This window comes from Conger conger, chromosome 4, assembly GCF_963514075.1.
Source record: "Conger conger chromosome 4, fConCon1.1, whole genome shotgun sequence".
In the NCBI taxonomy this organism is placed as follows: domain Eukaryota; kingdom Metazoa; phylum Chordata; class Actinopteri; order Anguilliformes; family Congridae; genus Conger; species Conger conger.
Window position 1 is genome coordinate 47,001,963 of NC_083763.1, and position 22,337 is coordinate 47,024,299.

At 42.6% G+C, this 22,337-nt stretch overlaps 1 protein-coding gene across 5 annotated transcripts in view; it reads right to left on the reverse strand.

Moving 5' to 3' along the window:
• LOC133125874 (arf-GAP with SH3 domain, ANK repeat and PH domain-containing protein 1-like) overlaps nucleotides 1-22,337 on the reverse strand; it is a 109,191-nt gene that overhangs the window by 7,454 nt on the left and 79,400 nt on the right. The window contains exons 11-24 of one of the 5 annotated variants that reach the window (XR_009708477.1): nucleotides 22,186-22,255; nucleotides 20,129-20,216; nucleotides 19,729-19,777; nucleotides 15,587-15,750; nucleotides 13,619-13,752; nucleotides 13,172-13,263; nucleotides 11,239-11,425; nucleotides 9,120-9,205; nucleotides 7,431-7,546; nucleotides 6,817-6,884; nucleotides 5,806-5,913; nucleotides 4,357-4,582; nucleotides 2,826-2,942; nucleotides 509-637 (exon numbers count right to left, since the gene is read on the reverse strand). Coding sequence is in view for 4 of the 5 variants with exons in the window: in XM_061237568.1 (XP_061093552.1) it covers nucleotides 467-637; nucleotides 4,357-4,582; nucleotides 5,806-5,913; nucleotides 6,817-6,884; nucleotides 7,431-7,546; nucleotides 9,120-9,205; nucleotides 11,239-11,425; nucleotides 13,172-13,263; nucleotides 13,619-13,752; nucleotides 15,587-15,750; nucleotides 19,729-19,777; nucleotides 20,129-20,216; nucleotides 22,186-22,255 (1,559 nt within the window). In the remaining variant the exon portion in view is untranslated. Of the gene's footprint in view, nucleotides 1-466; nucleotides 638-2,825; nucleotides 2,943-2,993; nucleotides 3,066-4,356; nucleotides 4,583-5,805; nucleotides 5,914-6,816; nucleotides 6,885-7,430; nucleotides 7,547-9,119; nucleotides 9,206-11,238; nucleotides 11,426-13,171; nucleotides 13,264-13,618; nucleotides 13,753-15,586; nucleotides 15,751-19,728; nucleotides 19,778-20,128; nucleotides 20,217-22,185; nucleotides 22,256-22,337 lie in introns of those variants that run through there. The other 4 variants (XM_061237569.1, XM_061237568.1, XM_061237570.1 and 1 more) reach the window with 4 other exon arrangements.

The following is a 22,337-nucleotide window of genomic DNA, read 5'->3' on the forward strand; positions in this document are numbered from 1 at the left end:
CAGTTGTAGTTCCACACAAATAATTTAAAGTGCAACCAAAGAATTGAAGTATGCTTGAACAGGTGAAATGTTGGTGTTAATGCACTTGGAGACATTTATAAAGGTGTTTAAGCAACAGAAATGGATGCATGAAATAAACATTCCCAGTTCTGCCGAGAGGAGCAAACGAGAGCCAGGTTTCTGTGCTGTTATACTGTAAGTCTCATGCACGTACAGTAGGACGCGACCATTGACAAGGAAAGGCTCCGGCCATTACTCATCGGTGGGTTTACTGTATGCACCAGAGCAGAAAAAAAAAACAGCCCACTGGTTTCCACGATGGAAATAGCTTACTGTAGTTGCCATAGCAACTGCTCATCTCTGAACAGCCAAAGGCCAGGAAGAACATAAGCTTCCTCACAGTTCTTTCGGAGTTACATTTTTCTCAGATTTTTTATTTTCTATTACTTATTCCCGCCCGACTCACCCTGAGTTATCCCACCTTTACTCTGTGAGCCAAGAGGTAGAGGGCAGGGCGGTTCAGACAGGGTGCGAGTGTGTCCGGAGGGAGGGGGTGGTGGCCGCTTCTTAGACAGGGCAGAGCCCCCAGGGGGCTGTGACCCCAGGGGGAGGGTGGAGGAAGGGCCAGTGGAGGGAGCTAGAAGAATGACAGATATGACATGCAGTGACTGACAGGCAGGATGGCTCCACCTGGATGTGTTCTAGGAGGGGTGAGATCCAGACCTCATCTGTAAATAGAGGTGTGGTACAGGGTTAAGGGGGGATATGCCACAGGGATAAGCGTGAGGACAGTGTCACACGGGTGAACAACAGCATCGACAGTAACAAAATACAACAGCGGACCACTGGGATGTGGAAGATAACAAGCAGATGATTGACAAGGACAGGGCAACACCTGATTGGTTACAATAAGGTGAGAGATGTAGGATACGAATGGGATAGGGACTGGTGAATCTTGTCTTGTCTTTTAAAATACAGTGCAGTCTGTAAGTATTTGGACAGTGGTACAATTTCTGTTCTTGTTGCTCTGTACTCCAGCACATTGGATTTGAAATGAAACAAAAAGTACAGACTGTCACCATTAATTTGAGGGTATTTACAACCATATTAAGGTGATGCATGTAGGAATTGCATCCTTTTTGATACATTGTTCCCTTATTTTAGGGGACCAAAAGTCATCAAACAGTTGGCTTCTCAGCTGTTTCTGATGTGTCAGGTGTATTCAAACGTGTCCTTCCTACAGGTATGGAGGTATGGATGTATGTAATTATCCTCAAATTAAATGTGTCTGCACTTTGATTTCAAATGCAATGTGCTGAAGTACAGAGCTAAAAGAACATAAATTATACCACTGTCCAAATACTTATGGACTGCACCATATGAATGTAAAATATATGCAATTTAACACTTAAATTGAGCTGTTTTACCTTTTTTCTGCCAATTAATTTGTTAACACTGCGTTTACTTTTTAAAGACATTAAGCAATACAAACTCCCCATCTTTTACGTTGAGCTCGTTTGGACTTATTTACTTTATCACGTGCAGTCACTGAGCATAGCAAACTCAATACAACAAGCCACTGTACAATTTACAATCTTGTTTCATCAGCAGTACTTGGCTATCCTGGAGACAGCCAAGAGTACTGTGTGTTCAGAAGATTCATGTTCACTGAGTTTCTGTCAAAGCCAAAAGGAAAGTATGGAGCATAGAGAGCATGACTGCTCTCTGTTTAAGGTTTGTCTCGATTATCCCATTAGCTGTGCTGGACAAGATACTGTTTTATGAACTGCTGAATGGCACTGTTTGGGGTCCCTGTTAATAAACATATCTTAGTTCAACTCTAACTGGAAGCATTTTACAAGTTAAAATGTTTGTATTTATTCTTTTATTAAGAAAAGTGCAATTAATTCAATTTGATTTATTATGTTGTGAAACAACATGCACAGGTATGCACAGCTTTCAGATCACCTGAAGGCTTTGTTTCTGTTTCACATTTGTGTGAGTTTTCAGTAAATATTAACACAATACTGCTAGAACCAGAGCAGCAGATTACTATGTGTCCTCCTTCCAACCTTTACTAAAATAGTGGTCTGAATCAACTCTTCCAAATCCCAGAATTCACTTTTCACACCAGTGACCCCTGCTGGTCAGCTGGAGACCCACAAGTCTTCATGATAAATGTGTACTGACTATCACAGTGTGTGCAGTGCTTTTCAATCGATAGCGGAGGTTGAGGCAATGAGCGCAGATGATCGGACATTCCAAATTGGGGATAAAAAATGGGAAAGCGTAAGTGTAAAAAAAAATCATGTATCCACTAGACCTGGGTCAAATACGTAATAGTTTTGGATTCAAATACTTTTCTGTGCTCCATTGATCTTGCCTGGTGCGAGGACCAGATTACGTTAGAAAGTATTTGAATCCAAAACAATTACATATTTGACCCACCCTTCTCCGGTGTATTGGAACCTATGAAATACTCTCAAGTGCTTGCACCAGGCAAGATCACTCAAGCACAGAAAAGTAATTGAATCCAAAACAATTAAGTTTTTGAAAGAAATACCTGTAATGATGAAAGAAAATAATAATTTGCCATTGAAACCGGTTGATAAAACTTCAGCTGGGTATAGACAAACTTCACATTTTGAGGAACTGGTAAAAATAGTTTTAGTGCTTTTTAAAATAGATTTAATGCAGTTGACCTCATATTCAAGCAAAACTGACTAGCTTATGAACTTACAAAACTGTGTGTAAGTATTACCAGCAGTCTCAGAACCACCCCTTCATTAAAATGGACAAATTATAGCTTGTTAGCATTTACCTACCGCTGAATGCTAACAGAGAGGCAACCCCAAACCACACATGTTGGAAGTAGTGCTCACTGATGCAGGTAATAGAAAGCTCAGCAGGAGAGAGGGGTCAACGGCACCACCACAGGGGTACTGGGAATGGAGAGGAAGCAGGTGAGAGAAACTGAATAAGAAGATATTCACTGATATAGGGCCGGGTGCCAGCCAGAGTGGCATAGTGTGACATCTGAGATCCAGAAAAGGCAAGAAGTGGCACTGTGAGAGAAAAACAGAGGGCCAGAATGAGAGGAGAGAAATAGTGTGTGTGAGGGTTGGTGTGTGTGTGTGTGAGAGAAAGAGAGAGAGAGAGAGAGAGAGAGAGAAAAAAGTGACTGTGAAAGAGCATTCGCTTCACACATGGGCTCTCTTTAGCCTTTAAACAGGAAGGCAAATCTAAAAAGAAAAGCACCAAAGGAAACAGCCTCTATGATTCTGCTGATTTGCCTGGAGATATGGCCCTGAAGTTATTTAGTGATGTTCATTTATTCATGCTTGTTTAATTATATGACTAGACTTGGTTGGGAAACCTTTATGATGTTCACGGGCCTGTATTTACTCTTAGAAGCATCAGCTACTGTAATAATGGCTTCAGTTGCGCTTGCCTACAGCCACCTTTCTTGGAAAATCCTTGTTTGTGAAGTTGCTAAGATACCCCTTTCCTCTAGTTGATTCTGGCAAATAATCTTCTTCTCTTAGGTGTGTACTCCCAACTCCAGGAGACCATACCGGGCTTATAATAGCAAGAGTCTTTTGGGTCCACTGAAACAGAACAACTGACTTCTTAAAATTCCTCAATCTATTTCCAGTCTATTTCAAGCCAACACAAGCTGTTCACACCCTTCCTAAAAACGACCTACCAGGCTATCACATACCATTCTCACAATGCTAATGAAACTCTCTGATAATTATATCACCTTATAACACAGCCAATTCTGTACTGAGAAAAACTGTAATTATACAAGGTGCTACATCATACGCTCTCCTATAATGCAGACCTCATCACTATACATGAGTACATGCATCCACACACTACACAGTACACACTAGATCAGTGGTCCTGGACACTCGCAGAGTGTGCTGGTTTTAGTTTTCGCCTTTATATCAGCAGCCAATTCAGACCCAAGAAACCAGGTGAGGTGAGCTAACTGCGTAACTAACTGCTTTAATCAATCAATTGTGTACATGTGTGGTTTTTGTTTTAGTTTTTGTTCCTTCATCTAACATAATGTTAACATATGCATGGCAAACCTTAAACGGATGCCAATGCATCTATGGCAGGACTGCCCAACCCTGTTCCTGTAGGTTATCGTTTCAATCCTAATGTGGCACACCGGATTTGAATAATTAGCAGCTCAATGAGATCTCTCACTGAGTAATGACAAAAACCAGCACACCCTGCGGCTCTCCAGGACCAGGAGTGAGGACCGGGAGCACACTACAGGTATTTGAAGTACACGCTCGTCGGGGGTTTGGGCAGAAGCGGGCGCCCGTGACTCGGCGCTGCTACCTTTCCCGATGTGTCTGGGGGGCAGGGGTGGGGCGTCGATGACGGGCGAGGTGGGGGAGTCGGTGGACACGCTGTACATCTGGTTGGTGAAGGCGCTGTAGGAGAGACGCTGCTTGTCCCGCTGCCCCAGGAAGCCGGGCAGGGACAGCTTCTCCTGGGGCGACAGGCTGGAGGAGTGGCAGAAACTCTGGGGGCGGGGGGAGCGCTCCTTCTTAATGGGGCTGGGCTACAGGGCGCCAACGGGGGGAGAGAGGAGGGAAGGGGAGGAGAGGGAGAACGGTTATTAGCGGCGTGATTTGCGGAGCGTTCCAGGCCGTGTACGAGTCTCCCTGTTTGGACAGGGGATCCCATCTCTATGTGTTACCCTCTCTTCCACCATCAATTCTACACGCAATTTATGTTAATATTTAATGTAAACTAAAAACATTTTTCCCCTCAGTCTCTTATGACCCCCTTTGACTTGATGTTGTTGTTCTGTTATTGTTGTTACTTTAAACTGTAGCCCAATCACTATGTGCTATCTTTTACAGTCTTTTATGTTTTTAAATGTACAGTGGGTTGAGACTGTGAAATGCACTTTAAATAAGCGATGACTTGACTTGACTCTCTGCTGTCTCCTTGCATGAATGAAGTCAAACAAACAAAAGGGTAGACTGTTCACTGATTACTAAGTTGCTTTAATGTTTCTATACAATGATGTACTGGTACTTTGGTCAAATGTAGTACTTTCTGCCAATAAAGGATTTTGAGTTTAAATCTGAGAGAGATTTGAATTTGAGGGAGGTCAGTCAGTACAGCATCAGGCAGGAAACAAGGGGAAGTACAATAAACAATTCAAATGGCAAAACGACCACACTTCTCCATTGTAAAACTTGCACCTCTTATAGCTTTCAGAGAATAGTGCTTTACTGTACAGTAAGAAACCAGATCAGATATGAAAAGGCTGACACAAGCATTGTGTATCAGCACAATAAAAAGCTCACAGACAGAATTAAATTAGCACAATGAAGTGTATTTCTCACCAGGCAAGATTTTACACACAAACACTGTGTTCCTTTTTATACTGTAAGTGCATCAGCATCCCATTCTCTTTAACGGTTCAAATTACAACGGCCTGCAAATGAGTTGGTGTGGATAGTTTCCACTCAGAATGCAAGTGCAATGCCTTTACAAGAGAAAGCAATTAACTGCTTAAAATATAATTACTGACTGCTTTTAATTGGCTGAATCTCATCCATTAATGCCAAGCCATAGTAGGAAAAGGGTGGATATTTTGAAAGTGGAAATTCACATTCACAATTCATACTTTCTGAAGCCACTGTAGCTTCTCTACCAGCAGGGAAACTCCCACCTTAAGCATTTGGGTGGAGACACTGCACTACTCAGGGCAGGTCATGTGACGTGTGCGAGCTCCACGATAGGGCGTGGCCAGAGCGGCGTTGCTCTCACCTTGTCGTCCAGGTCATCATCACTCTCATCAATCTCCTCTAGGCCCAGGCACCACTCGTACTCCACGTGTACGTGAGGGTTGAACTTCCCGGCTGCTGCCTGCACAAGCTTTATGGGGTGAGGTGGGGTTGTGTGGAGGGTATGGGCATATTAGACTCCGGTCAACCGGGACACTGCTCGAAACCAGACCGAAAATGTTTTCATTATTTTCATTAAAATAAAAATCTTTTGACTTTCTTCACAGTTTTCAACTGCGAGCTGGACTCTGTGAAATGGCCGGCTGACAAATAAGATGTTTGGGCAAGCTGCATTAAAGCTAGCTGGAGAGAAGCAAACAACATCAGCAGAATTGACAAAATGTCCGTTATACACCCCAGATAATTTGTATGATGTTACATGCAATCACAGAGCAGCGATACCTGTTTCTCTCATGGGAGCCCTAAGGGAATCACAGAACAGACTGAAGGACACCGTGTTCAAGACATTAGCACTTTAATAATCGGCGCAGAACCTGGTAATTACTCGCACATGGCGTGACTCTTATTATCACATGACCGTTCAGGTGTCACATGCAGACTGCTGCCAGTGAAAATTAGACAGATTTAGCAGCTTGAACAGACCTACATTGCATTCGATAGCAGCTGCTGCCGCCTAGTGGGGACAATCTTTATCATGGCACAGATCAGGACTGCCCAGCCCTGTACCTGGAGATCTACCGTCCTGTAGGTTTTCATTCCGACCCTAAAAAAGCACACCTCATTCAGCAGCAAGAGATCTCACTGCTAATTATTCAATTCCGGTGTGCCACATTAGGATTGAAACGAAAACCTACAGGAACAAGGTTGGGCAGTCCTGCCGTAGATGTATTGGCATCCGCTTAAGGTTTGCCCTGCATTTGTTAACATTATGTTAAATGAAGAAAAAAAAAAAGAAGAAAAAAAACACATATACACTGAAATGTTTACAAAGATATACTGGTTTGCATTTCCTGAAATTACACAAGATACTTACTGGTTCTTCACACTGAATGCTCCTCAGCCTCCTGGCTACATCCAGCGCCGTCTCTCCATTCAGATTGGCTGAAATAACACAAGGTGGCAACCAATCAACAGTGTAGGGCTAAATGTGGGCTCACAATGGCTATCTAAAAAAAATCTAAGCAGTGATGGGGCCACACTTCTCAAAGGACATAGAATATATAGAATGCATATAAGTCTACCAACACCACTACTTGTAATCACCGTTCATAGCTATGGATACTGGCTGTTACTTGATGATAGAATTGCACTTCATCTGTGTTTGTATTTGTTCCAATGACCTTCAGTATGCACTCTGTACGTCACCTTGGTTAAAAGCATTGCGAAATAAAGCACAGTAATGCAGACCTGGATCATATCAGTCATTGTTTTGGATTCACATAGGACCAGATGGCGGGGTTTGCACTTTTTGAGAGTATGTCATACTGTAGGAATACACCAGACAAGCTCAGTAAAGCATAAAAAAATATTGGAATCCAAAACAATTACTTATCTGACCCAGCCCCAGGTCCGATGTAATGTAATCCCGTTGATGAGTGCCAATGGTAGGGGTGGAGATGTGGAGATGGCCAGTGGCCAGGTACTCACTGATGTCAGTTGCCGGCTTGCCCCTGAGAAGCAGCTTTAGGCATTCGTGCTTCTCGTACATGCAGCAGTAGTGCAGTGCCGTGTTCCCCTTCTCTGTCTGCTTGTCCAGATTGCCGCTGCACAGAACAAGGCACGGAGAGGGTCAGGAGGTGACGCTGCATAGCGTTGTTGTTGATTGATGTGATCACTCGATGCAAATTAAAACTTTGGGTAGGATACTGATGTTGAGGCCTGGATTTGCTCAAGTTTCATTAAGTTTCATTGCTCAAGTTTCAAGAAAACACATTACAATCCTGAAAAAGGCAGTACAAACAGATACACAATTTGTAGTTCCTTCATTATAGACACGTTTTCTGAGTACAATTTAAAACGCTGTGAAGTTTCCAATACATAATCTACATGATGGTACTGCACTTCCCTACCTGGAAATTAATTTGGACACTCGAATGACGTTAATCGCTCCAAGAAAAGCTAACAAATAGTATACAAATACGAGAGATAATTAGTCTGTCACTAAGATGGATGCTGCTGCTAAAAAATGCAAACCTAAGTGAACCAAGAAATGCTCATATTTATATAATACAAAAAACTTTGACGTAATAAAATGCAAAACGATGATGCTAGACTGTTAAAAAGACTCTTTGCTAGTGAGAACAGTTTAGATGCTTATCAGCCTTTTATTTGAAATTGAAATATGCAGTGCTAAACTATAAAAACTTAAGGCTTTTCGTATTTTTTGGGTATCTCTCGCTGTACAGTATGTACATGCTCTGACATAAATTTGTTCAAATTTAGGAATGGTACAAGCCTCTTCTTTAATTTAAGTTTTCAACCATGTGTGTGCAGTAAATATTTTTGGAGATATTTACACTTTTATAGGACTTGTATAAAATAGTTTGAAATTTGCATATTATCATTTTATGTAGAGAAATACTGAACAAATAAATACATGGCCAAGCTGAAAATGACAAACATTAAGATACATTAGACTGCTCAATTATGCAGGTTTGAACTAATACAAACAGGAAGGTGTAATGATTATTACTAGCTCACCAAAAATGCTAATTATTTTTCATTTTTCTTTCATGCTGATATTACAGTACATTAACTACACAACGCTACTACATTTATAATGCAAAAAATATCAATTGTTGCAAAATTTTGCATTAATCGTTAAACAGTTTATAATATATAATATAATTTATCTATGAGGTGCTGTGGTCAGTATTCCCTCTCCCCACCCTACTCAGTGTCAAAGCTAGCCGGTAGGTAGTGTCACCTAGGGTTAGGTAAGGTTCAGTTGGCTGTCACATCATACTCTGGCGCCCCCTGCTGCTTAATTGACCACTCACAGTGCTGACAATTCTGTTATTGTGTTCAAAATAAAACCCTAATATAATAAAACAGAACAAACCCTGTTGTTTATCGAATATGTATTAGAAAAGGGGTGTGTGGCTCGGCCTCTACAGCCTAGATCGCGTAGATACATCTGGCATAACAGCTGCAATAGCTGACACACATTCTCTGACATTCCAAATCACTTATTAAATCCTGAACAAATATTTAGCTGGTAACACCCATCCAGGAACACAGTGTTTATAGTAATGATTGGTGCAAGAGATCAAAGGAAAGTAAGCACTACTCAGCATGAGTTAGCGTAGTGTAATGAAAATGTGCCCATCAGCATACCTGTTCTGCACAAGGAAGTCCACTAGGTGAAGTGAGGTTTGGTCTGAAATCCGCACCGCAAAGTGGAGTGCCGTCTCTCCTGGCTCCTACAGGGGGAAATCAAGAGGAGACATGATCAATCAGTGTCAGCCAGCAGAAAGGGGCATCATGGCATCTACTTGCTTCAGCTAAAGAGGCTTCATTTAACCCTTTCAGTCCCAATCCCAATATCAAGTGTCTTCACCCAAATCCCAAGGAGTTTTGGCTTTGGTCGAGAAAATTGAGAAAGCTGAGAACATTTTGTATGGTTTTAACAGAGGCTTAAAACAAAAGTATTGCAGTCATATACATATAGGTCGAGAGTGACAAATGGCACTCTTGGGATTTAACGGCAGTTACACATCAGTGCCATATGGCACTCTTGGGACTGAAAGGGTTAACAAAAAGTTCCTTTCAAGGTTTCCACTTTACAATCAGTTACTTGTCTAGTGGAGCCAATCTCCCCGGAGTAATTTAGGGTAAACCCTTTCCACTTTGCCCCCCCCCCTAAGAGGGCAATTTCCGCCTATTTTGTAGAAGTGTCAATATCGCAACTTTTTACTGCATGCACACGGTTGAAGACTTTAATTAATTAAGAAGCTTAGACCATTCAGAAATTTGAGAATGGTTTCTGAAGAGCATGTACATACAGTGTACACAAAAGATACATAAAAATCCAACAAAATTACCAAACACCTTATGTTTTTCTAGTTTAGCACTGAATATGTCAATTTCTAAGTCAAGCACCAACCCAGAGCTACTTTATATTTCTGTACAAACTTGATGTCAACATGATGTGTACAGAATTTGGTCAAGATATTGACAGGCATTCAAATTCCGCATGAGTTTTCCAAAAACAGAACCCAGATATCCTCAAGTATCCCCAAATCCTTGCAAATACAAAATCCCTTTTTGACTCATGAACGATCAGAAAAGCTTCTTTTTCTATTAAAACAAAGACAATTAACCTTCACATGTGTTTTATTCACATATATGAGAGTATGTTTTTATAAAGCACGCCCAAAGTGTCCAAAAAGCTATCCAAAAGGGATTACTCACACGAATGCTTTCTAACCAACCTGCACATTTAAAATGGTACTTTATTTCAAAATTAGGATAACCAGAGCCCCCTTACCCAGTACAATTACAGGCTTATCTATAGCAAGTCAAGATCCTGTAATTGTCTGTTACCACCTTGTACGACATGGACGCGGGGTTGGATTATAGGAGGCGAACAAACATTAAACTATTGACAAACGTACAATATCATACAAAAGTACAATAGCGGAATACACAGACCAAATGCAATATGATGTTGGCTATACCACTTCAACCCACACACGCGCTAAAATAAACTGTCCTCTGATATTCACGTGTCCTACAGGCATGTATGCATGACAGCTGGGTTTGGGCTTTGGTTTAGAAAATGTAGAAAATGTAGTATGGTTTTAATAGGGGCTCAAAACAATAGCAGTCATTTTGATTGGTTGAAGAGGTATAAGATCGAGAGTGCCTTATGACACTCTTGGGATTTTACGGTGGTTACTCTTGAGTGCCATACGTGCCAAAAAGAACATACTTTGCGTAAGGAGGGGTTGTGTTTGTCTGTGCAAACCTGCATGACATCCCCTATCTGATTGAACGAAAAACTCTAGAACAACAAAATATTAAACACCCTTATCTTATAAAGGCCATCAAGCTTGTAATACACCACACTTACATTACATGTTATTTGGTTGATGCTTTTACCCAAAGCGACTTACAGTTGATTAGACTAAGCAGGAGACAATCCCCCCTGGAGCAATGTGGGGTTAAGGGCCCAACAGCAGCTTTATTGTGGCTACACCAGGGATCAAGCCACCGACCTTGCAGGTCGCGGTCATGTACCTTAACCACTATTGTATTGTACCACACAATAGCACTGCTCCTACAGTACCATTTACTTCAGTGTACCTTCCATTCATTCCTGCAGATCTTGCAGCATCTACCCAGGCTCAACTTGAGTCTGCGTCTTTAGCCCCCAACTTAATATGAGCACATACTCTTCAATATCCAGCCCTTCCTCTCTTAGTTTTGGGGTGGGGCCAAGGCAATGTCTTACCTGGCCTGTCTCGGGCAGTGGCTCCATAAGTTCCACCCCCTCGGCATAGACCTGGATTAGTGCAAGTAGGTCCCTGGACTTCACAGCTTCATACATCTCGCTCATCTTGGCGGCTGCAGACGTGCAGGTCTTACGGGCAAATTTGTGGTCCACGTACTTGGCGTTGATGAACTCCTTCCTTGCCGTCCTGTGTGGAGACGAAGGTGGCAGTGAGCTATGGCCAGTTCTCAAGTAAAATTTCAATACATTAAGAAGAACCCACCTCATGTCATGGGTCTAAAACTCTCACTCTGGCCTGTTAAATATCGAAGCCGATTCGAATAGATTCAGGACAAAGCAGCTCTTTGCTAACATACCATATGTGCCTTTATCGGCTCATTTTAGCCCTATCTGAGGTTGTATACTGCCAATCCACAAGGTGGCAGCCTGGGTTAATCTGGTTGAAGCAAGCAACCTTGGAGCAGAAAGGATTACTTCTTAATTTGTAGTTGTTCGTTGAAGAGTATTTACGTACAGTGGCCTCCAGAATTATTGGATCCTCTGACTGGCAATGTACAAAAAATACAATATGATTACGGAGATAAACTCAATAAAAAAAATAAAAAAAAAAATAGATCTCACCAAAGTCAAGGATCCATAATTATTGGCATTATTATATAATATACAGCATCAGCATGTTTGGCATTGAAACATAGATGCATAAAAGGAGATGTGTGTCATACCCACTGTGAAATTTGGTGGTGGGTCAGTGATGTTTTTGGACTGTATATATCACATGGAATTACAGCATGTATTTGCATCACGTTACATTGCTATGCAAAGATGTAATAAAAGGCCCATATGTTGCTATTTGTTCCTTTGTCAGACACCTGAAAGTGGCAGCAGTTCTTATTCAAGCCTGTTAATACTGTAAAACAAACAAGAATATTTTCACCATTTACTTTCTCCATGTGTGCATACAATGGTGCCAAGATTAACTGTGCCACTGGACTGGGGTTGCGTGTGAAAGTATGAAAGTGAACCGCAAAATCAAGCAATGAACATCTGACGTGCTGCAGAAACTAAATTCAAAATTGCTCCGAACAGATGGAATGCAGTCGACCATGCTTGGAATCACGTTTCTTTAATCTTTTAGTAAGCCAATTTACATGCAACTGCAAGATAACTGGCATTCAAGAGCAGTCATTTTCTGTGATTTAAACCAGCTATCAATGTGCTGCCAGGTAAACACGCTTGAATACAATTGGCTTTGTTTTCACACCAATGTACTGAAATACAGGGACTTTAAATTTAGCAAGCTCGCCATTTTTTTTTTATAAAACATTGGGCACATTTTTTGATATTTATACTAGGGACACATGAAACACTGATATCACTTCCATTATTGAGAATTAAACAGACTGTATGAAGCTGCTATCTGAAAATGGTAAACTGTAGGCAATTTGAGTATCTGTGCAGCGACAGCAGTACTGCCAAATGTGCACACAAACAGGAGGTACTGGTTACTATAGAAGCAGGACACATTTTATGAGCTCTGTGATGTGGCACAGCCATCTTACATTTATTTTCCTATCAGTGCCCAAGCGGTATAAATGGTAGTAAACACACATTAACTGACACAACACAGTAATGTTCAAGCAAGATTCAAAATGTTGGCAGGGTTGGGACAGAACATTTGTATTAATTTGCACTGTGGTGTTAGACAGCAGGCCTTATCCTAATTGGGTTGTGACACCATTGTTAAGAGAACAGATCAGACGCTGAGGCGTCAACTCCACAGGTAGCAAGGGCATGCAGGCACATTATCTGTGTGTTCTCAAACCAAATGTCTCAACTCTTATAAAGAGTTCATATAAATATAATTGTAATATAATAATATAATATAAATTTAAATATGATATAAAATATAACCTATGCCATGTCAGGGACTTACATATCACTTGATGGAGTGGGCTTTGGAGAAGGATAAGGTAGGTTCCCTTCCATAATATCATTAAAACTACTGTTCCCTACATTCTTGGCCAGCTGAAAGGGAAACAGACGAAAAGAGTCAAGCCAACATGCCACAGAATCAACAGTCAATTATTTAAATTTGACAGAAGTAAATAGATATTCATAATTTAAGTCATTCATAATGTTATGTAAAGCTGAGGATTTCTGAAATGTACCAGTGCATCACAATTATTGTTAAACATGAATATCTAATTACTTGGTTTGAGTTTTTCTGAAGTTGCAAGCATTGAAAAACGAAAAGTGTGAGCTCACTTAGACATTTCAAGAAAGAATCAATCTAGATGGCCAAAATAAGGCTAATTCCTCAATGCTGAGAAAAGGCAAGATAATCGCATTTCATTTTGAAACTGGCAGGATTTTAACTCACCAAGAGTTCAGAAGTCCCTAATTTATCTAGCTCCATGGACTGGATTCGTGAAATATGCACCCCCATTTCCCTGTGGATGCCTGAACACTCAATGCATGTTAAAATTCCCAGATTTGTGGACAGCCATTTTGGATCTGAAAATACAGAAAGATACAGACAGTGAGGGGAACCTGTTGAGGTCAGTGTCAGTGACATAATATTTCCAGGACTAATCCGCCAAGAAGGAATACACAGTCAAAAATGAGTGTTACCATGAGCACTACAGTATTTCATTATTGCAGATATGCTTTCCAGGCACAAGAGGGCACAAGAACCTTCTTGGCTTTTCACTTATAGTTTGTAAGTTGGATTCCTTAACCAAATTTCAGTTTTGTATTGCAACACCTAAACTGTGCTTAAATATTAACTTATATAAAGAAATCTTAAATGTTGGCATGCAAATCATATGCTACTATACCCACAGTGTTGAAGCATAACCAAATCCAAACAGAAAAAACGAACACTCATGAATTCAGACTATGCTTACAACAGATATGGATTTTATCACGGAAAACAGAGCCTTTTCATGACATTCCAAGTGAAAAATGAAGGAAACATAATATTTCCAAGATTTGAGAACAAGTTACTAATCTACTGACATTTTCCTTGATGGCACAACTGTTGACATGCTTGACATCCTCGAAGTGTGGAACTGACTCACGCCTGCATGAAGGTGATACACCACTAGGGGGCCTCACGGATTTGATGGCACATAAAACATGGCTGCCTCTACTCATAAGCAGCAAGCACAGAATCAGACCTTTTACTTTCTGTATTCACATAATATTTGAGCTGGTATCTTTTTTTCATCAGGAGCTTCCTAAGACTGCACAAAACATCAAAAATGCTAAACCAATCACTGACTGATACCACGTAGATTCCTTGTTGGAACTCTAAATGCTACAAGGCAGACAGGAGACATGTTACTGGTTTTGAAAAAATGTCCTTAGTTTGCACATGTGGCTGGAACTATTTGGTTGCCTGCAGAGGTTCTGATCAAGCAGATGAGATCAACTGCCCAGGTACAGCAAAGTTGTATGTTGCATGATTCAGGCACTACGTCATATCTCCAAAAATAGGAGAATCAATGACGTGCAGAAAATGCAGCTGCAGCTGTATACATCCATAGGGTCAGGCAAGGGGGACCTATCTACTGCAGTGTAGGGTCGCAATACCTGAAATGCGGTACCCACGGGACAGATGATGCAGGTCAAATCCTGGCTAAGACTGTTATAGTGTGGTTTCAACCGTGTATGCCAGCTACTCAGGCAGTACAATGCAGAAACTCGGTAGAAGGAGTAGTCTGGAGTATGTGTCTGTCAAAAAAAGAAGGTCCGGAATACGCGTATGTCAAATAAATAATAAAACACAGTCGTGTAATGTTGTTGTTTTCTCAGAATAGAGCCTCACTGCAGAGGTTTCCTCCCAGTATCTAAACCTTGCTCAATCAGCTGACGGCACCACCACCAGGCATTTTTTTCTGCTGACAGAGGGCTTTTCCAGGGATTATGCGAGCGGGGCTGGGGGAGGTGGTGGCTTTGGGGGAGGCACGCGTTGCCTGCCGGGTTTCTGCATTTCAGCCGGGAGGATCGCGTGAACTGCATGAAGGGCAGAACGCGAACGTGCTGACGTGGCTTTGTCTGTTTGACTCAGGGCAGCCAGATGCTAAAGTCCTTTCACTTCCTTTCACCGCACGACCACGTGAAAGAGGAAGTGATAAAAGAAATGTAATTCTGATGAAATTATTAGCCACGCAGAGCTCTAATTTGATGTCTTCCTGAGGTATCTAAAAGAACTTGTATAGCGATTTATGCCTATGTAAATACACCCCCCCCCCCCACCCACACACACACACACACACACACACATACATAATGTATGTAAACACACTCAAAATACACAAAAGCAGGCGATACACGGACGGTCTACCTGCAGCCCCACAGTCGCAGCAGACCTCGTTGCCAGGCGTACGCAGCACGTCAACGATGACAGCTTTGGTCAGGTCCTCCAGGCTGTCCTCCCCGGTGCTCTGCTCTCCGCGGAACGCCATGTTCAGGGCCTCCTCCTTGCTGTTGGTCAGCACCGAGATCCATCTACACGCAGGCGGACACACAGAGGAACGATCATAGCCGTGGTTATGGCCCAGTCCTGTCCGCAGTTACAGAGGCCGAAGGGTCAGAATAATACCCACAGGCCTCCACATTCAGGCTCCTTGAACGAGTAGCTTGTTATTAGTTCCAAGAGGTAGTGAGAATTTGAGAGCACAACACCTCCGTGACTAAGTGGATACGATAATCAAATAAATAATGCATATAAAATGGTGCATTTATGGACTTGGAAGTGGATGCTTAGCAACACGAGGTTAAGGCCATTGTGATTCAGAGACTTTTGAAATCAAAACAGATATCACAGCTTTTGTATTATTAATCTATGCAAATTTCAGTAACATAATTTCCTTCAGTACTGCGCAATGGCAACCACATTTTTCGGAAACCCGCCGTTCCATTAACTGCCCTCACCCTCTGAAATCTGCCGATGTGACAAGTGGCTCTCAGGCGCACGGTTTAGGCCTGACGTTGTCATGGTGACACCATATCCTGTGGCAGGCAGCCAGAACCTCAGCGAAGTGGAAGCCTACATCCATTTCCTCCGGATTTCTATCTGCCATACCGAGCCCCAGAGGGCAAAGAGAGGGATACACCTGTAGTGCAGTCCGTAAGTATTTGAGCAATGGTACCATTTCTGTTCTTTTGGCTCTGTACATTGCACACATTCAATTTGAAATTAAATAATTGGTTAAAATGCATACTGTCACTTGTAATTTGAAGGCATTTACATCCCATTTTAAGGGACCAAAAGTAATTGGACAGTTGGCCTCTCAACTGTTTATTAGATGAAGTCAGGTGTACTCAATCATTTCCGTACAGGTATAAGAAAGCTTTCAGTATCTAGTCTTGATGTAGTCTACAGTTTAACACCATATGCATTGTTTAATTTCAAATGTGCTGGAGTAAAGAGCCAAAAGAACAGAAATTGTACCCCAGCCCAAATACATATAGACTGTACTGTATTTCACAAGATGGTGACCTAGACTGTAAAGGGGCGATAAGGTTCTTCTATTGCTGGTTTCTTACCAGGAAAAGTGAGAGAGGTGAATTCAATCAAGCTGCTGACTTCCAGGACCAAGCTCATGGAGATTTTGCATATTTAGGCCAGCGAACTTCCAGAGGGGAACAACCAAAACATGATGTCACACCTGCAGTCCTCCCTGACACCGTTACGGCAACAAAATCGTAAGAGCCGGCCCTGGCTGCAAGGTCCATCCCTCAAAGGATTTTTTAAGTCTAAAGAAAAACACGTCTTGACAATGCAGTTTTGTTTCCAAATTTGCACAGTAAATTGGGAGGTAGTGCATGACACATCAGTGACACATTACTTTGGCGGTTGGTGTGAAGATTTCTGTTGATTACATCAGTTCTTGGGAGTTTCTAACAAACTATTGCTCAAGTGCAATGTGATTATACAGGCAATGGAGAAATTTTACTCCATTTGCTTCATTGGACTATACATTGAAATCATAAAAGTAGCTTTAGTGAACTGAACCTTTTTGCCTTTGTATCTACTATTTAGCTACATTCTCTCCTCTGTCAAACACTATATCATGAGACAATTAAGAGAACATGTAGGTGAGTGTGTGTGCATGAATGTGCGGTGCGTGTGTGGTGGAAAGCCTGTCAACTGAAGATATTGCTCATTCACTTGCAGGTAGCTGGTAAAGGCAGGTGCAAACTAATCAGGTGGATATATAAACTGAGGGACCTGTTGACACCCCATCCCCCTCCACTCCCCAAAGATGGCCATCAACATTTCTGTTCTTCCTTCCTATGGGCATGTGAATTTGGGGGTATGTCACACATGGGTGTAGCCTGGAAGTGGCTTTTTTATTTATTTTATTTTTAGAAAAAGTGTTTTTTGGGGAACTATACCTATGCTACAGTACATTTGGTGAAGGTGTGAAGACAGCTCTAGCAGGCAAATGTGCCATTACCTAGAGCTAAATTCAGTGACAGAAGTGTGAAAAGTCTTAAAGACTGATAGAATGCGGTGTGCTGCAAGACAATCACTGGCACACAGGTGGGGGAACCACCATGGATTTTGGGCCCAACTAAAAGATACTGTTGTAATATTTTTCAGAGCCCCTACCAGTCAGAGGCCTTGGAATAATCCTACATTCCACCCCCCACCCCCCCTTTTACACACAGAGCTTCAGGGTGGAGTCATGCTTCAGGTGGGTGGATATTTTATGGATATGCTGCACCTATATAAAGCTACAAACTGCCTGCAGCACAGCAGCCATTTTAGTCCTTTCTTACTTCGTAAAACACAAATTCATTCTCAGTGTACAACCACAGGAATGCCATTTCCTGAACAGTTACATTTTTTCACCATTCTTCTGGTTCATGTGTCATGGCTGCATGACTGTTTTTACTTTTAATTATGAATTTCTACAGTGTACATCCCAGGCAGTATATCTATTCCAACACACCGAGCATGGCCGTATGGAAAATGTTGAGACCGAGTCTGATCTCTGAGGCTGACCTGAGCGAAAAGAAAGGGCTGTACGTTGCATGCGGTGACTTCCAAGCCTGCCGCAACGCCCAGCTCCGTCCGGCTCTGAGTCATCGCACAGCCCAACGGATTTTCCCCTGCGGTCTATCGTGTTTGAGGAGATTAAAATATCCCAGACATGTCAGAAATACATTCAGTCCCCAAAAGTGTGCGTGTGTGGTGGAAAGCTGGTCAGCCGAAGTAGTTGTTTGTTCATTCACTGCTAACAGCTGCAAAAAGCAGGTCAAAAACCAATCTGGGAGAAATGGCGACCTCCCCCACGCTTCATTCTTCCCGCCGCAGAGTTGCCAAACAGGCTGACAGTTAAGGCACTGAATCTGTGAGAAAATGACTCGAATTTCAACCTCCTTCCTTCCTGCGGGCGTGTGAAATGGGGGTGAGTGGTTTCGCTGACCTGAAAAACTGGCAGAGGGCGGGCAATGCCTCCTCTCTGTTCGTACGGCCAGGTTCGGTCTCGTGAGAAAATGGGACCTCATTCATACCCACGGTCCCTCAAAGCAGACTTATCAGATAAGCAGGCCCTCTTGTAATGTGCTTACTTTGTAGCGACACTGCATACCCATCTCCTTTCTCTTCATAAATAGCTGTGTGTGTGGGTGTGTGTGGCTGTGTACATGTTATGCATGAGCGCACTGTATAAAAGAGACAGAGCAATACTGAAAGTGAAAAATAATTACTTACAGTATGCGTTCAACGATGGCATAAACCAAATGCAATTAAAAGAAGACACTGTATTTTGTTTTGCTTTTCATTTGGAATTCTCTGTGCCGGCCCATGTTAAACTGAGTTAGCTACAGTATATAGCAGCTGTCTTTTGGCATGCTCCATTGAGTTCATATGGCACACTGGTTTGTGGCTTTGACAAAGTAACTGCCTGCTATGTAATGGATGTCCTGCATGGGAATAATTCAGAACATTTCTTCAAGGGCTGGCCAAGGTCTGAGATTACTGCATTAGGCACTGACACACAGGAATCCATCAGACTCGAGGAACCTTCACAGTCTCAGTAAATTTAGGCCAGGGGTGTCCAATCCTATCCGGCAAGGGCCGATGTTGGTGCAGGTTTTTGTCCTAGCCCAGCACTTCGATACCTGGTCCCACTTATTAACAAACCGTGGACTTTAATCAAGACCACGACAAGTAGAATCAGGTGTCTTAGTGCTGGATAAAAACAACAACCTGCACCGACACTGTCCCTTTTTGCATTAGACTGGACACCCCTGATTTAGGCCAAGCCACTACCAAACCAAACCACTACATTTGTGGAAAGGCCTCAGTGCTTTCCACAAATGTTCCACAAAGTCAGGTAAATGACTGAGGTTGGCGTGAGGCTCTCGGAAGAAAAGGAAGCTTCCTCTTTAATAATATGTTATTAATAACTTTCTATGAATCTGGCCACCCCCCACACACACACACACCCACCCATGGTCAAACACACTTACATCACAAACTCTTGTTCATCTTCAGCCTGGAAGTGATACGTTCGATTATCTGCCGAAAGAACAGAAGCACAACGTAAGCAAGCGTGTAAAATCGGCTTGTAACGTACTGAGAGGAAATGGCCTCAAACTATTTTGTTGGTGACCTGCTACGGAGCTCGCTTTCAGAGACCCCCAACACTGAGGTAACGGGGATGGTGGTTTGTGCGTCTTTTGGCCACATGGTGCAGGCTAATAAAGGAGCCCTTTTAGCCGCTGGGACAGAAAGTGAGCATCAGCGCGGGAGGTTGACCTTTGCTGAACAATGTTGGCTCTTTCTCCTGTCGAACGCTCTCGCGAATTTACAACCACCCCCTCCTAAGCCAACCCCCCTTCCAGAGTCTCAGCATGGCTTGGCACTTACGAGAAATGAGGTCGAAGCACTTCTTGTCCTCCCCGCTGGGCTTTACCTGGCAGGTGAGCAGGTTGAGCTTCACTGGTTGCCTGTTGGACTGAGGATAGACGGGGACAGAGACTCTTGTAAAACAGCAGAATGGATATACAGCACAGCTGACCAATCCTGTTCCTGGAGATCTACCATCCTGCAGGTTTTCATTCAGACCTTAACAAAACACATCTCTTTCAACAGCTAGAGTTGAGCAGCTAGTTAGTAGAATCAGATGTGCTAAATTACGGCTGAATAAAAAACCCAGCAGGACAGTAGATCGCCAGGAACGAGATTGGGCAGCCCTGTAATACAGGCTTGGCACTGGGCTTGCATTCACATGGCCGCAATGATTTATCATTAATTTATTTATTTAACCATTATTTAACCAGGAAAAGCCCATTGACATCGAAATCTCTTGCAAGGGGGACCGGACCCCCAACAAGACGAAATGTGCAAACATAATACAGTGCAGGGTAGAACAGATCAGGCAGTCTTATCTTGCTGAAATTTTCAAAAACATCTTCAAAGCTTAGAGACATCATATCCAGAAAATGGTACAGTATTTGCAGTGTGTAGTTTGTGAAGGCCACACAGAATTTCATGAATCATAAAGAGTGTGACCAGCTAAATATTTCAAAGGATTTTTCCTGGGAAGTTGTAGAGCTTGGAAGTCCTTGTTACACAAGGGTGAGTGACACCAAATGACAACTGCAAAATAGACCACGCAACAGAGCAGATGGATAAAGAAATGCTGACAATGCAGTACAGTAAAAGACCCAAATGGATTCCCAGAGTCAAAATGGCGGCTTCGGAAAAGGCCGGGGGCCTCACGCGACTGACTGCAAAGGCTAGTAATCGAACAGGGCGTCAGGGAAGTCCAAAAACACAAAGTTCTGTTTTTGGACTCGGCCTCCATTATTACCTGCGAGCCAGGCACTCTACGGGCAGCAGAAATGAGATATTTATCTGATGTAGTTAAATGAACAACACAAGCCTGGCTTGTACGGGCCCAGGGGAAGGTCACTCAGAGTGTGGTTAACAATGCGACAAAACAAAATTATGGGCGGGCGATGCACTGGTTCACGCCTCAGAAAAGCACACCCCTCTTTTTGTGCTCTCGAAAAAGAGATGAGAGAGCTAATTCGCTCCATTCAGGAGCCGAAGGGCGGTGACTCAAATGTCAGCAAAGGCAGAAGCTATACACTGCCGCAGCCTCAAGCGTGGTGTTTTTACCTGAAAGTTTCCATTGAAAACGTCAGCATTATGGCAATCAAAATGTATTTCTTCAAGCCCCGCCATGCACACAGTGATTCCTGTACTCTGGTTTGCTTAGGACCACTCTGGACCACACAACCCTCTGTGGTCCGACATCACATCGCTGAATATTATGAAAGGCTGCACGGGAAATATGAATGGCTCTCAACAGCAGGAGGTCTGAGTTTCTCACACTTGAGTACTCACAGCAATGAGTCACTGTTGCAGGAGGGAGGGGGTGGGGGGGTGTTGTTTCCATGGAGACCCATCTACCCTTTCAGTGCTGTCTCAGTGATGTAGTATCAGGGTCCTCTTGAGACACTCCTTTGCACATCACCAAGTACCCCACCATGCTATACTATCTGACCACAGCATACAAATTAGGTGTGCACAATATGCATATTCTGGGGCCAATATCGATATATAACTGATATATATATATTTGGCAAGCGATATTGCTCAATGCCAATAGCGATTCAATCCAGTAATTCACAGAAGCAATACATGAGTTCAGAACATCTGAAGTAAAAATATATACTAATTTTATTTGTATTGCAAAACCATTCAACCTGCTTACTTTATGACTGAGAAGAGAAGTATTTCGATCCAAAACAATTTCATATTTGACCGCAGGTCTGCAGCCCTAATATGAATCAGTCAATATAAACCCTGTGCTACAGTTGGCCAAGACACCAAGCTAAATGAATCTGCTGGACAACTGGCAGTGCAGCAGGGATAACTGGCTGCCATACTTGGCAGCTGAGCAATTCGAGCCTCACCGTAGCATGGGAGATGGTGAGGATGCCACTCTTCACTGAACACTTCCTCCGCTGCCACACCTTCCGCAACCTAGGGTGAGGGAGAAAACAGGATGTGATGTCAAATGCCAGGATGCTGGGTGGATGGATAACTACCTATGTGAATACCAAAG